Source organism: Anastrepha obliqua, chromosome 3 (assembly GCF_027943255.1).
Source record: "Anastrepha obliqua isolate idAnaObli1 chromosome 3, idAnaObli1_1.0, whole genome shotgun sequence".
Lineage (NCBI taxonomy): Eukaryota > Metazoa > Arthropoda > Insecta > Diptera > Tephritidae > Anastrepha > Anastrepha obliqua.
In genome coordinates this window covers 29380890-29397073 of record NC_072894.1, presented here as the reverse complement: position 1 = coordinate 29397073, position 16184 = coordinate 29380890, and the positions used below count along the sequence as shown (strand labels likewise).

Here is a 16184-nt window from a genome sequence, read left to right as displayed (position 1 = left end):
GATAGGGCCAAAGACATAATTTCCAAGGCTGAATACAACTGAACAATCATCACCCGCAGCATTACTGGAGACGGGACGTAGGTTTGGGAGTACGACATCTGCCGGGTGAGTGGAGAGTTCCGAATGAGCTTAGACGAAACCACATCGTTTTCAGTCATAGAGGGAAGCGATGCTCACAGTTTTTGTGGATAACAACGGTATTGTCAGACAGTTAATAAGGACTATTTTTTGGGCGTTATGAGAAGTTTACGTGAAGCAACTCGCCAAAGAGAGAGAGAGAGAGATTTTGTGTCGAAAACTTTCAAATACACTTTCAAAATTTGTTTTTTTTTAAAGAAATCAGTAACCAACAATAAAGCACCATGGTTTAACCCTAGTTAGGGAACTTAAGAAATATAAAAAGCAAAGCTTTCAAAAAGTTTAAAGTCAGTGATTCAAAAGAGGACTATGCACAATTTCTTCAGTTAAGGAAGGAGTTCAGCTCCTTTCACAATTTTTTATTCACGGTATATATGATTTCTATTGAAACGAGACTAAAATCCAATCCATCAAGTTTCTCGCATTACATTAAGACCAAAAGAAAAACTACGGATTTTCCTGCTCGTTCAGAAAATGTTGGAAATATTTCTGATAATACCCTAAGTTCATTTGACTTATTTGCTCAATTTTTTCAGAAAGTGCATGATAGGTACCTTCCTACCTTCTCACCCTACTAGCTCCACTTTCGCAAACTATCAGTTCCTTTGAGATTAATAACGATCGTGATTTCTGAACTTAAGCCCAACGCTAGACGAGATAGTGAGGGACTCTCACCACATCTTTTTAAAACTTGCGCCGGTTTACTAGCTCGTCCTCTTTTATTTATTTGTGTGTAAATAGTGGAACTTGTATCGATTCATGGAAACTTTGTTGGATTGAACCAGTCTAAAAATCAGGTGATTGGAATGACGTATGTAATTATAGGCTTATTGTCAAGCAAAGCTCTATTGTTAAGTTATTCGATCACATAATACCAATGAAGTTATTTGATGACATAAATAAGCTATATCATATTGCCAGCATGGATTTTTCCCCGGCAGGTCTACCTGCTCTAATCTTATTTTAGCTATAATTCGAATAATAAGTGCTTTTAAAAACTGCTCCCAATTAGACACAATTTATATAGTCTTTTCAAAAGCCTTTGACAAGGTGGACCAATAAATATGTACTTTTGTATAAGTTAGAACAGCATGGAATTAGAGGAAATGTCTTGAAGTTCTTCGCCAGTTGCTTAAAAGGTAGGAAACTACTAGTGAAAAATGGGTCTAAAATCATAGTCAATGCATGGTTTGGTATATCGTACGAAACTCACTGCGGGGCCCTGCTGTTTACTATTTTTATAAATGACATACCTAAACATTTTAAGTTTGCAAACTGTTCACTGATTGCGGACGATATGAAACTCTTCCAAGAGGTACATACCTTAATAGATAGTCAAAATTTACAGTCGGATCTCGATGCCTTTCAAAAGTGATGCTCATCAAACCATTTATTTTTGAATGCCAATAAATGTTTTATTTTCACATATACCAGGAAGCCAAATTTCTTTTCTGTTAACTACAAATTAAATAACTATATTCTGAGTCGGAAGTGGGAAATGAAAGATCTTGGTATTATTTTTGATACTAAACTTTCATTCACCAAACATATTGATTATGTGATATCTAAACCATTTGCAATGGTTGGTTTCATCAGCAGAATGCCTACGTCTTACCACAATCTCGCATAGAGTACCATTCATTAATATGAAACCCATACTACCTTGGCTCATTTGAGGAAAATCGAAAAGAAGATTTTCACAAAAATAGCGTTGCTTAAATTGGCCTGGCAAGATTATTCTGCCCCTTATATACATATGTAAGTCGTCGTAAATTACTTGGCTTACAGTCATTACATAATAGGCGAATATACTTCTTAATAATCTTTGTCTATAATATCATTAATGGTAACACGAGGGGTGCCTTTTATATGTCGGGATTAGAGAACAAAAAAAAATTTTAATCATCGAAAATCACTTTATTGTTTTTCAAAATATTCTCCATGTAGATCTAAACACTTTTGCATGCGTTTGAATCCTTTGTCGAAGCACTTTTGCCTCTCTAAATGAGGTACCTCCAAAACATGCATTCTGAATGCCGCAACCGCTTCTTCAGGTGTCGAAAAACGTTGACCTCTCAGTTTGTTTTTTACGTACGGGAATAAAAAGAAGTCGTTCGGTGCCAAGTCAGGACTATACGGCGGATGAACCATTAATTCGATGTTTTGGGTGCTCAAAAATGCAGTTGTTTGAGCCGATGTGTGAGAGCTCGCATTTTGCTGGTGAAGAGTTATCCGTCTTTGGCGTCTAATTTCTTGGAAGACAATTGGCAAACAAATGGTTGTGTACCACTCAGAATTTACTGTTCTGCGTTGTTCTAGTGGTACGGTTGCGACATGTCCACTTTTTCCGAAAAAACAGGCGACCATTTGCTTGGAAGTGCTGCGTGCGCGAGCAACTTTTGTTGGATTTGGCTCATCTTGAAACACCCATACAGTCGACTGCTGTTTACTTTCGGGCTCATACGCGTAAATCCATGATTCATCACCTGTCACGATGTCATATACGTGTTTCGAAGCCCCGCGATCGTATTTTTTGAGCATTTCCTTCGTCCAATCGACACGAACCTTTTTTTGAGCGATTGACAAATTGTGTGGGATCCAACGCGAACAAATTTTTTTGACAGTCAAATGTTTATGCAACATTGAATGTATGCTGGTCCCACTAATGCCTAAGATTGTCTCAATTTCACGATAGGTCACATGACGATCTTGCAATATCAGTTCGCTCACAGCATCAATGGTTTTCGGAACAACAATTGATTTGGACGATCTTCACGAAATTCGTCTTGGAGTGAACTACGACCACGATTGAATTCACCATCCCATCGATAAACACTGGTACTTGATGGAGCTTCATCGCCAAAAAATGAATTACGTTCATCCATGCAATGTTGCTGAGTTAATCCACGTCGAAAGTTGTAAAAAATAATCGCACGAAAGTGTTCACGATTTAATTCCATTTTTGGACCGAGATGAATCTTTTAAGTTACTGTAAACAACACAAATAGCGCTGGTATTTCAAAACGTTCTGAGTACGTAAAAGCCAAAAAATTTCAAACTTTGCGATACAGCTGTCAGTTGCCAGATTGCAACCCCAGGGTTGCCAAATCCCGAAATATAAAAGGCACCACTCGTATCGATTGCAAGGAGTTATTAAGCCATTTTCAAACCCATATTTATTTTTATAGTCTAAGAATTAATCATTTATTTAACATTTTTAATAATACTACTAATTATGCATTTAATGAATCTCTTGTGTGAACTGTACGATTGTGTAACAACTACTGTAACGTCATTAACTTTAATGATAATATTGTAAAATTTAAGCTCGATCTATTTACTATATTCAATTAAGTGAATTAGTCTGTAACAACATTTTCTGTAGACTGTGTAGACAACTCATGGATTTTGCATCATGTTAACTAAGCGTCGCACAGTGCCATCATTAGTCGTGAATTTTTTACCAAACAACGAAACGAATACCATCCAACAGCCCCGCATTTTTTACTGTTTGATCGAGTCAAAAAACCAAAAAAGTAGTCGGAAGGAAGTAATGGAAAAATCGAAAACGAATCCGGTGGCTATACAAAAAAAAAAAAAAAAGCGTTACAGTAGATGGGAGTACTTTGAAGGCGATAACATAACTTTTAAGGAATAAACTTCTATTTTGAATTTTCTGAATATATTCCGGGAGCTTTTTGATCGAGATGGTATGTCAGTCCCAAAAAATAATGACAAACTAAAGGCAACATCACCCAACTATCCGGAGATACAGTGCAAAGAATACTGAGGAGGAACTATATCCACGGTGGCGTAGCACAGGAAATAAAGACGGGAATTTTATTCGCGAAAACCTAGCAAAAAGTTATGAAAAAAAGTAATCTTTATTAATGAAAGCAGGCATACAATTTTTCGATCGGATGGTCATCGTATGGTGTGGCGGAAGTCAAATGAGGAACTGCGAATCAAAAATCTTAAATACACTGCTGTTAAGCACGGCGTAAATTTTGTCATGACTTGGGATTGTATGCCAGCGGAGGGAGTCCGAAAACTACTTTTTGTAAATTAAACGATGGTTAGGCGTTCCTTAATTGCCCATTCTCAAGGCAAATTTACATACATTCCATACAAATGGGTATGCCAAAGAACGAGTTTTAATTTCAACACGATAACAATTCCTAATATACGAGTACAGCTTATAATATTAAAATAAGAATATTTTTCAATGCAAAATATTTGCAAATACTATACAAAATGTAAATCTCTGGGTTTATCTCGAGGCTAAAAGGCGGAAGCACAAATATTTAACCAAAAGTGGTTTTAAGGACATTTTGCTTTAGGAATGCGAGAAAAATACCCGCTAAGTTTGGTCAGAAGTTAGAAGAATCTATGCTGCTGGGAGACTGTTTTTAAAAGTAATGGTTATCATAAGAAAAATTAAATAGTTTGTATATTTATACACCACGACTAACCAAGGGCAAAACCCTTTTGTGAGCAACGATTTCTGATACTTTTTACGTATTGTTAAGCTTATATGAAAAGTAACAATTATTTTTAAGTTTAAGCGGAATTATTTATGTAGTATTGATTTTTAATTTTAATAAGTTGTGAAAGAATTTATAAATAAAAGTAAGAAAAGCACGAAAATTTACAAATTTACTTATTCACCTTCACATGCAAAATTAGCCATTGTATATTACAATATAATTAGGCCTGTTATAAAGGGTGGTTAAGTTTCAAGGGCCGGTGTTGATTTTAGATAAAATAAAATTTTTTTAAGAAATTATTGTCATTTCTCTTTACTATGATAATACTGGTATGGCTTAATTACGTATGAAACAAAATATCGGTCAAATGGCCGCCGCGGTCTCGGCGGCCCACCTCCATCCGATGGTCCAAATTTTCGATGACGCTAAGGCATAATTGAGGTTCTATGCCGTTAATGTGCCGAATTATCTCATCCTTTAGCTCTTGAATTGTTGCTGGCTTATCGACGTACACCTTTTCTTTCAAATAACCCCAAAGAAAGAAGTAGAACGGTGTCGATGACGTTTAGGTGTGGTTCATATTAAGCATCGGCCCTTGAAATTTAACCACCCTTTACAAGTACTTTTACATATTTTCAGTTTCAAAGGCCTAAAGCAAGAGTTGTTACCTATTCTGTGTTAATTTTTTATCCACAGTAAAATAGAATCGATCCTTTCAAACCGATCTTTAATCTTTCCAGTCCCCATGAAAATTGTTGTAAAATGAAACAACAGTTGTCTCTTCATCCCAATTTTAAGAAAATTTCGTAAGTTACTTGGTTCGAGTTCACCAAAAAAAAAAAGAAGAAGTCCAGAAAAGAAATGTTAAATGCGATCCGGAGCGCACCTTATGTACCCGCGCATATTTTAGTAAAATTTAATTCAGGCTGACTTGGGTTGGCTGATTTTTGGGATGAAGGAAACTCATAAAAAAATGCTTAGTTGTAGCTTGTAACATCAGATGGACGGACGGACGGAAACTTAGTCTTATCATATAAAAAGTGGGAGTCTTTTTTATGCGATATCAATACTATTTGTATCGGGTGTAAATGGGGTGCTTAACGTGTGACATCACCCAATAACCAAATATTTTTTCTTTTCCTCTTATTTCTTTGTTTGGGTTTATCACTTTTACCAAATGTGAGTAATTTTGCTTTAATTAAAATAGAGACTTCATGTGTCATTCTTTTTCGAAAATTACTGGTACTGGAAAGTGGGCGTGGTTGTTGAGCGATTTCGCCCATTTCAAATACCAACCTCTGTACATACCTTGGACAGAGTATAATAAATATGGACAGATGGGCAGACGGACGGACAGATTGACAGATATGACTAAATCGATTTCTCTCAAAATCCTCACGTCTTGAAGCTGCTACATACATCCATTGCAGGAACAAAATTGTAATATCCTTGACTTCACTAGTGCGCGCCGTTATAATAATCGCTTTGAAATAGTTGGCGAAAAATAATTGAATGTGCATAATTCGATAAGAAGAAGAGTGCGTACACATCCACGTACATAAATTAGAAACCTCTGTTTGTTAGTTGACGCTTTTCTTACAGGGCATATGCAGGGCATAGATATATGAATATGTATGTATGTACGCAAGTGCAACAAAGCGGAACCATTTTCAATCAAGAAACTTTTTGTTGATAATTTGTTTTCATGGTTTTTGGGTAGTGTGGCTGTTTCTATTTGCAATAGGATTGTTTTGTTTTTGTTTTGTTGTAACGAGTGTTCGCAAGTAGATAGTTAGTAGATACTCACTGTAAATATCGCAATGTTCGCCTTCATAGTGGCTGCCGAAGCAATCGCATGAAATGTCATAGTAGTGATTAATACAACGGGAGCCCACAAAACATAAATTGTGTCTGGAATGGCATTTGTCGGAGCAACCTTCATTGACGTTCTCATGCTTAGTGGCCACCAGTGGTGCTATGGGCAACAAATCGGATGCCGCTTTGCCCGAACTCAAAACAACATTACGAATACAACCAACAAATGATTCAATAATATACTTGACGCCATGCAGTTTCTCCTCCGACGAAAGACCTGTCGAGTTCATGTGTGTGTGGATGTATGTGTGTAGATGGGTGCGCCACATGTGAATGTTGTGTATACGTAGCGGTGCATGCACACAGGGTCCAAATAAAGGAATTGTGGAAAAACATTGCAGGTTATTACGTTTTTGTTTGTTGTTGATGTTGGTTTTTAAGAGTTTCAGCGTTTTTTGCCAATGTTGTTTCGTATACATGGTTGATTTCAGTGTTGTTGTTGTGGTTGTTGATGTTGTGTTTTCCAATTCACAGTTAGTTGCCGTAATGAAGATTGATTAACATGTAAGTTAAAAAGAACAAACAAAAAAATGCTTTAATAAATATAAATAATTGAACATAGATAACGGAATATATTAAATATGGGAAAAAATATTGGGATGATATATAAATGTTTCGTATGCAGAAATTCACATTTTGTATTATTATTTTTATTATAGTTTTAAGAGGCGCATAGTGCCAAAATTAACGGTTCCCATTTATTTCTATCTTTTAGGTTTTGACTCAATTGAGTACAGGTAAGATCGTTGCGAGTTATTTCGTCACGCAGGCTGCGTCGCCAGGTTCCTCTTGGTCTACCTCTACGTCTATACCCATTCGGGTTGCCCTCCAAAACCATGAGTGATGTTTCTTGAGCAGGTTTTTTTAGGGTGTGTACAAGCCATGCTCACTTTCTCTTACGGATTTCGACGTCAATTGTTACCTAAGTTCCCCTCTGTACAATTCAGCGTTCGCTATCCGGCCACCAAGCGCGTACTGTTGCGGGGAGGCACCATTTATACTGGGTTACATAACGTGTCTCGTAAATTTACGAGGTTGTTTAAGAAACCAAATCAACGCGTAAGCTAAAGCAGATTTTGTAAAAGAGTTTTCAATCAAATATTGACAGGTTTTAATGGAGTGGTGAACTTAACAGCCAAAAAAAAAAATTATTAAATAAGATTTATGTGGGGATATGTTTTTATTGACAAGGTGAACTCACTCTGCCAGAGCTAATCGTTTTGGCAATTTGGTGGCTGGAATGTCAAAGGGTCCTGCTTTTGCTGCCCTATTTGTTTATTTACATTCTCATTCAAATTTTCCCATTTAAACTATGAGATTGCAAAAATAAAACACATGTAAATTTTGTTGTTGCTTTAACGAAGTTAGCTTTTGTGAATTTGCCTTGCCAATCCGAACTGGTTTCAGTATTTGTATAATATTTTTGACTTATTTCTGACGCGTGAACTTCTTCTGAACTTTCAATTAAATATTAAGCCTCGTATTCTTCATGGCCAAGCTTTTCAATCCAGTGTTACGTCATCCCTAAGACAGGGGGCAGAGGTTAAGTAAGTATTTTTACCGAAGGCAGGGAAACCGAGCAATTGCCTTCATCCGGCCGAACAATTAACCTCCTTAAAAGTATGGAGAAAATTTGGATCAGAACATAAAAAAAATAATTGGCGCGCACACTTCTCCTAGGTGTTTGGCCGAGCTTCTCCTTCTCTTTATGGTGTGCGTCTTGGTGTTGTTCCACAAATGAAAGGACCTACAGTTTTAAGCCGAGTCCGAACGGCAAATATTTTATATGAGGAGCTTTTTCATGGCAGAAAATACACTCGGAGGTTTGCCATTGCCTGCCGAGGGGCGACCTCTATTAGAATAAACTGTTTCTACCATTTTGCTGTTTCATGCAGCATGTTTCATAAAGATTCGAACATATGCACTCCCGAATGGTAGTCATTTACCAATTCATTCGGCTACGACGGCCGATCAGCACATTAGAGAGTTTAATATTAAGAACCTATCTTTGAATACGAAACAGTTGCCTATCAACCAGCCGAACCCATGAAGATTGCAATACTCAGCTTCACTAAAAAACTGGGAAAGGATCTGGAGTCGATACGTAGATAAGTCTTATCGAGTAGTGCAACAAACCATGCTGAGCAAAGTGCAAACCCCATGATTAGTCGCTGGGTGTTGTGCATGTACAAGGCAACAAAATCCGCATGGAACTAGGAGGAACACACAAATCAATAATGGCCACCAGCGAATGTTCTCAGGGCGGCGTACTTTCTCCTCTTCTGTATACCTTGGCTATGGGGGAACTCTTACTTATGTTGAAGGACGGAGCATTCGACTCACATGAATATATACACGATTTGCCGATTTGAATTTCGAGCAATAAAGGACTTTCTATAAGTCCAAAAAAGACAATCCTCGTACGATTCATTCGAAGAAGGAAACTATCTGGGCGGGTTACAACTTCTGTATTTTGTCAAAGCCTCAGGTGTACTGTAGTATCACATATATCCAAGCTGCTAGGGTATTGTGGAATGCTTCACTGTCCAGTAAGGAACACCATCTTGCCAAATTGGGTACCATGACATAAAGATCATGAGGACAAGTAACAGGCAGGGTGTCCAGCGAAATTAGGCACTATATAAAAATTCTATGATCCAAAATCATTTTACGGGCTTATCAAAGCACCCAGAAAAGAATTTATCAAGGATTGGAAAGGCACGAAGTTCGTACGACACTGGATGGAAAGCTGTGGGCAGAGACTGACAAAATAGTTCATCCTTCCTTCTAGAAGAGCATTAAGTAGGCTCCTGAACCTGAACGAGGTTAACTTACAAACTCTCATTAATTACTTTACGGGACATTAAAATATTTTTCTAGCTCACAAGATGAAGACTCGTCCACCTGGATATATTGGTGGTATAGAACAAAAAGTCTGAGGAAGTGCTCAAATTCATAAGGAGCCTACAATTATAGGCTTACAGTCAAGCACTATATACCACATTAGAGGTAATATAGCCCTATGTTCCAATATCTATTAATATAATGTCCTTGTTACTATGTTGTTTTCTTTCCTATTACTTTAATAATGTACGGTTTCTGTGCTTAACTGACTAAACGTGAACGAAATGCACTTGATGAGATGAGAGACTGAAGTGCCTCATGTGCACATGCCCAGTATTTGCAAGTTATGCTTTAGTCAGTCTGAATTAAACTATTGCTTCATTTCTCCAAGCGGACAGCGTTGCCTTTCAATATATCCCACACTTGGTTGAGGAGTTTCTATCTTCGGAGGTCGTTGTGTTTGGAAACATAGTATAATCTCGCATAATCTACATAGTATAAATCAATAGCTGCTATTCCTCTTTATACAGTAAAATTTGGGTCCCAGAACACAGGTATAACTAGAAATGAAGTAGCGGACGCATTGGCGAGAGAGATTGTGGCCTCGCAATCAATACGGTGCGAGCTCTTCCTTGCAATGGGACAGCACACCATCAAGGAGAAGCTTAGGGGGGCAGAGCTAAGGCTAAGGAAGATTTCCCAGCACCAAACAATGGGGCTACGTTCGGCGAAGCCCTTATTGGAAGGGTACCATCAAAAAAAGTTTAAAAAATTCTTAACGCTCGCCAAGGATACATTGTAAATGCGCATAGGCAATCCCACAGGCCACTGCAGTCATTTCCACACTGATTCTTGTCGTTTCTGCGACCAATCTTGGGAGACTCAAATGCACCTTCTCCTTGAAAGCAGTGCTATAGTGCGGAGAAGGTTGAGGTATTTCGGCCAATTGCAGCCAGAAGAAAGGCACGTATGCTCAATCCAATCAGTCTAGATGGGGTACTGTGATGAGCAGCGGGCATAAAAGAGCATGAGGTCGAAGTGCAAACCTTGAAGTAATCCATTTATATACGTACTGGGTTTAATATCAAATAATTTGCAACACGGATGTATACCTACATCCTTTGTTTCGAAATTACCCTCAAATATTTGGTACAGGTACATATTATTTAATTAATATAATATTATAATAGTTGTGCGTGGTTTCATCGAACTCGGATTCAACGAATTGCAATCACGCAATAACTCGACTAACGTTGCATCTTTTATAATTTATTCCATCTGCAAATCAATAAACACTTACCTCCGACCAACACCACCGATGGCAGATTCGTCGACACCCCATAGTTGGTGTCATGGTTCAAACCCTTCAGGTAAACCTCTTCTTGACTTCTGTCAACGCGTGCAATCAATCTTGCGCCATGGACATCGATGCGCACCTGCAATGATCGATGGTAAGAGAGTAGAAGTATTAACATTGTTTGCCGAATGGCCTGAGATCCATCGAAACACACATCACTACTACTACAAACAAAAGATTTATTGCACTTAAGAGACTCTTCCCAGAAATATTAGTGGTGGTGAGGTTTGGGTGAATGACACAAATGAAACTTTAAAGATAAATCGAATCGAATGACACTGAATGAAATTGATTTGTGGTTAAGAGGTAACATCAAAATGGGTTAAATGCGAACTGAATGAGATCATAGGTATGGTGTTACGAGTACTCTTTCATGCAGTAGTACGGAGCATTGTGTAGATATTTTCGAGCATTGCTGTTCCATGCGTGCGTGTGAGGTTATGATTGAGGAAAAGCTTGCGTGCTCTACATATTTGATGTGTGTATGTATGTATGTACGTAGATGAATTTGCGAGTTTTGTGTGCAGCACCGCCAGCAATGCATTGCAATAAACGTACATAAATGGATATACACGCTTTTGTTTTTGCGTCTACTTGAATTATTGCCCACGCTTCAATGGCAGATAAATTTTTAAAATGCTTTCATTTGCAATGCTCTTCGCTAAAATTTGGGGTAGGACTAGAAGCAAGCAAGAAAATGTCTAAAGCGATAAAACAGAAAAAATATCTGCTACATGAAAATGCAGTCAACGGGAACGATATTAATGACCAAAGTTTGTGTTTCTTAAATCGTTATTCGTTATTACTAAGACTTGATGAAAGCTAAACTTGTATATGGTATAGAGGTCATATGAATACTTATGCACACAAATATTACATACATACATACACACATACATATACTATATGTGGTTGATTATTGCGAGGACAGTTGTTGATGAGAGTACAGACAGCCGAAATTTTTGTTGTTCTCAACTATCAGTGCAAATGTGTGATCGAAAAGTGGAGCGGCTATAGTTAAAAGGCACGTGGCTGTAAAGAGTGAATGATGACAAAGTGAAGTAGAGAAATATTTTCATGCAACATGCATTACGCGTGTTTTGTGATATGGAACAAAACGCCTGGCGATGCTTAAATCCATCAGATGTCAACGATTATCGCGAGCAAGCACATTATACCACACTAGAAGTCGCAGTGCACTATAGACCTGTAATAATACCATGCAGTATTTACGCTGAGGGGTTCAATACTATGTGTAATGGAGCATTTGAAACAAGGAAGAGGAATTGCGTTCTTGGTTTATTAACCTTTGAAATATACACGAATACATCAGCAGACCGGTAAGAAAATGTCAACCATGGAGAATATTGGGTTGTATGACTTGATTAAGTTCCTAGGTAGGTGGGTGAAATGGTTGAAGTGCCAGTCTGGCACTCCTCAAGTAGCACTAAAGTGACGTTTTGACACCATTATGAGACCTCCAACAGGCAGATATCTATAGCCAGCCAGAGCTGTTGATATAATGGAGAAGATTGATGGGATTTAGGTTGACCACTGTCTCAGGCTGTCGAAGAAAGGAGCACCCAGTGATCTTAATCTTAAGAGCTCAACAGTCTACTTCTCTGAAAGGTCCCAACAGCTTCTGCAATGGGAGTTAAATGGTAATCCAACTTTTCCGCGTGTGTGCCGATCGTCCAGTGACCGGTAAACACAGCTATGAGCTTGGAAATTGAAAGGCGAGGAGTCCAAAGGACTTTCTGAGTCCTCCATATATTGTACTGGGGCCAAGGGTTTTCGAAATAGCATCAGTTCCTAACTAAGTAAGAAAAAATACTATAGGTTCTTATGGAATCATTCAAATTCATTACCGGAATCAAACTATCTCTTTATAGTGATTCTCAAAAAAGGAAAAAAGTGTGTATCAGAAGGTTCTTCCAGATACGTAGAACCGACTGTCGTGGGAACGAGATTTGGCAAATCGCCATGACTCATTTAATGCCAGAACAGCACTTCCAATAAATCTGTTTGCATAGTTCACGTCATCATTGGCCCTTATTTTTTTCGAGATTGGGGAGGAGCTGCCGTTACGGCGAATGGCGGGAGTTATCGAGCCATGTTTACTGAATTTTTGTTTCCAAAAATTAATCAGCTTAACATCGACGACCGCTGGTTTCATGCAACATGCCATACAGCGCGCATCGACTTATTGTCGTCCAAAATTGTAGTCGTAGCCTCGGCGGACATATACCGTATATCATAATAAAAAAATAAAAGCCTTGAATTTATCAACGAGGTTATAATAAAAAAAAACTCATTCCAACAATATCTCTATTTTATATTACCGTTTGAAGTTATCTTGTAAAAAATGCCCAATATAAGTAGCAGAGTTTCTTCAAACAAGCTAGACATTCTAGAGATTTTCAGCATACAGACTGACTGATCGTTTGATGCGACGTTTTCATCCATTTTTGAAAAAGCCGAGAAACTTTTTGAGGACGATTCAGATTTTAAAGCTAAAACTAACTGTAGAAATAATAATTGAAGTATTTTTGAATATTATCCGCCTCATCTCGGTGTGAGCAAGAACAGTGAAGGGTGGATGACGCACGTATTTGAATCTATGCGGCGAGAAGGGAATGCATTTTTGAAATGGATTGTTACAATAGATGAAACTCGCATTACTCTTTTGATGGTCCAAAAAAAGCTTAGACGATTTTGGCCGTGTTTTACAAATTGCGTACTAATCGCGCCAATTGGGCACACCATATGGATCTAAGTCCTTCTCTGTCTGATCTTTGCAACTCAAAGGTCACTGCCGCTGCTACCACCAGCTGGTACTGCATTGAATACTTTCAGAGCTAGAGCATTTATATAATATAATAATTTATTTTTATAATTTTTATGAGGAGCTTTTTCGTGGAAGAAATACACTCAGGGATTTGATATTATCTAGCAAAGGGCGACCGTTATTAGAAAACACTTTTTCTTCATTTCGATGTTTCATGCACGGAGACTCGAAGCTACACACTCCCAAACGACAGCCACGCACCAACCACGGCTTATGCCACGGCTGCCGGTTTATTGCTATTTGGAATTCTGAAAGCATCTCATTGGTCCATTATGAAGAAAAAGGTGTCACTATTACGGGGGATCTACAAGTTTGGAAAACTTAAAAGATACGATCATGAGAAAAATAAGAAGAGGAATATAGATATGAACTGTGCTTCTTTCGCAAGCCAATCCATTCGCTCAAAAGACATAAAACAGAAATATGAATGCCGGATGACAAGGCAGAAGTTGCTAGTAATTACAAGGGGCAGAAGTGCATGCACATTAAAAATAGAGTATTAAGGGGGTAGCCTGGTTTATAAGGTCAAAAAAATCAATTTTTTTTCTTTTCGTTTTAAGCGATTCCTAATGTATTTCAGAATATTCACACAAAGTTACAGAGCCTAATTCTCATTATTTCCGTAGATACAAAGCCAAAGGTAGGCGAGCGTTAGGTAGTTACGCTGTGACCGGACAGCTATAGTACAAACTTTATCTTCTTTTCTCGACTTTTCATTTTTATGATTTCATTGAATTGGCGTACATGAATGAAAAAAAAACCAATGAACCTTTTGAAATGAATCATAGCTTGTTCCCTTCAGTATTAAATTCTCTTCTATTTGAACTAACAAAATAGATAAAAAAAAATTTTTCAAGATTTTTATACCAAGTTGAAGTGAATTTTTTTCTATAGAAAGACATTTTTTTCTCTAAAACCTCCAAAAAGTTGAAATTTTGGAATTTCTCTCAGTTTTCTAAGTTCATCTAGAATAAAAAGTCATGATAATTAGAAATCCATTTGAATTTTTTGCTTTAGATAATAATTACGAGCTGTATCTTGTACGCCAGTTGGAAACTTCAGCGTTGCAGCGCTCTACTAATTTCTATGTTAAACATTTTTTTCAAATTATTTTAACCAGTACAAAAATTTTTTATACTTTTTAAATGTTAATTAAAACTAAATTAATTTTTTCCTAAAAAAAAAAATCGAAAAGAGATGCAATTTTTAGACCTCATAAACCAGACTCCCCCCTTAAAAAAATAAATAAAATAAAAACAATTAAAAAAAAATTTTTTAAACTAAAAACAAAAAACGAGAAATAAAAACTTTGTAAAAAAAAATTATTATTTTTTTTGAATAAAAACAAAATAATAAATATATTTTAACTTAAAACAAAAAAAACATGGTTTTTAATTATATTAAAAAAATTATTGAAATTTTTTTTTATTTAAAAAATTTGAACAATTTTTTTTTGAAAAACTTAAAAACAAAAAAATTAAAAAAGTTGTAAGCCAGGCAAGTTGTGTTGCCAATAGCTTGTGAGTTTTATTTAGCTATCCAGTTATCAAACTCAGAGGAATCATAGAAAGACGTTTTATTTGGAGAATAATGGAAGAATATTATAAACAAGTATTTTAGATAAACATATATACGTGAATCCAAATAAAGATATGTAAAATGCGGACAGTGCATTCCCTACACCGGAGCAAAAAAGTTACAATTAGAAACAACAGTAAGAAAACGATTTCGCCTTACCATTACACTGTGCCACTCATCGCGATTGAGGCCTTCGCCCACTGTAACACTTGTCGAATGCTTTCCAAAAACATGTACGACCTTCAGTTGCCCCTTCTCCACAATTACATACAGTGCGTAGGGATCCAGATTAATGCGATCAGGATTTTTTACATTATGATAGACGAGCAGGCCGTGCGGCAGACGTGTTCGAAATTGAAATGAGATCTCACGGCAAAGTCTGAAAAAAAACAATAATATAAAAATAATACTATGGCTTTAAAAATAAATTCTCTTAGTTACAATAAAAAAAGCAGACAATTTTACTTGAAAATTTGGTTTATGCTTATTCCCAAGCTTTATTTAAAATTTTATTTCTACATATAAAATATATATTGTATATAGTAATATGCAGAAGTCAAATTGAATTTTGGCTCATTTTCACTGTGATTCATAAAATATTATTAGCCACTACTTGCAATACGAAAGTGAAAATACAATCTCATTTAATTTCGTTAGAAAAATCATGGAGATAGCTTAAAATGTTAAAGATTTTATAAAACTGTATCTCTTACTGTTGTTCAATGAGTATGAAATCGAGAAAAAATATTAAAAAATGTTAAACACAACTTTAAACAAAGCATTGAAGTGAAAGATGACGAAAATCCTTAATTGTGTTTCTATTAGTCCTGAACACGTGGGAGTCCAGCGGACTTACAACAAAAAATAATCCGAATTTTTTAATTATTTTTTTCTCCAAAAATTAGAACTCTTTGTGCTTCTATGAGTCATCCCATAAAATATTTGACGAGCTTGTTTGGGTTTGTTTATTTCTATCATCTGGAAATATACCGTTAGCTGCATTTTAGCAACGTCGATTTTACTCTTCGAATTCATGCAGTAAGTCCTCTGTGATTGG

The 16184-nt window shown here is 36.7% G+C and overlaps 1 protein-coding gene across 7 annotated transcripts in view; it reads right to left on the bottom strand.

Moving 5' to 3' along the window:
- The window catches only part of LOC129240122 (axotactin), a 245986-nt gene that overhangs the window by 151436 nt on the left and 78366 nt on the right, over positions 1–16184 (bottom strand). For all 7 annotated transcript variants that reach the window (XM_054875651.1, XM_054875649.1, XM_054875652.1 and 4 more), the window contains 3 exons: positions 15287–15506; positions 10645–10780; positions 6433–6717 (listed from right to left, as the gene is read on the bottom strand). In XM_054875651.1, coding sequence (XP_054731626.1) covers positions 6433–6717; positions 10645–10780; positions 15287–15506 — 641 coding nt within the window. The remainder of the gene's footprint in view (positions 1–6432; positions 6718–10644; positions 10781–15286; positions 15507–16184) is intronic.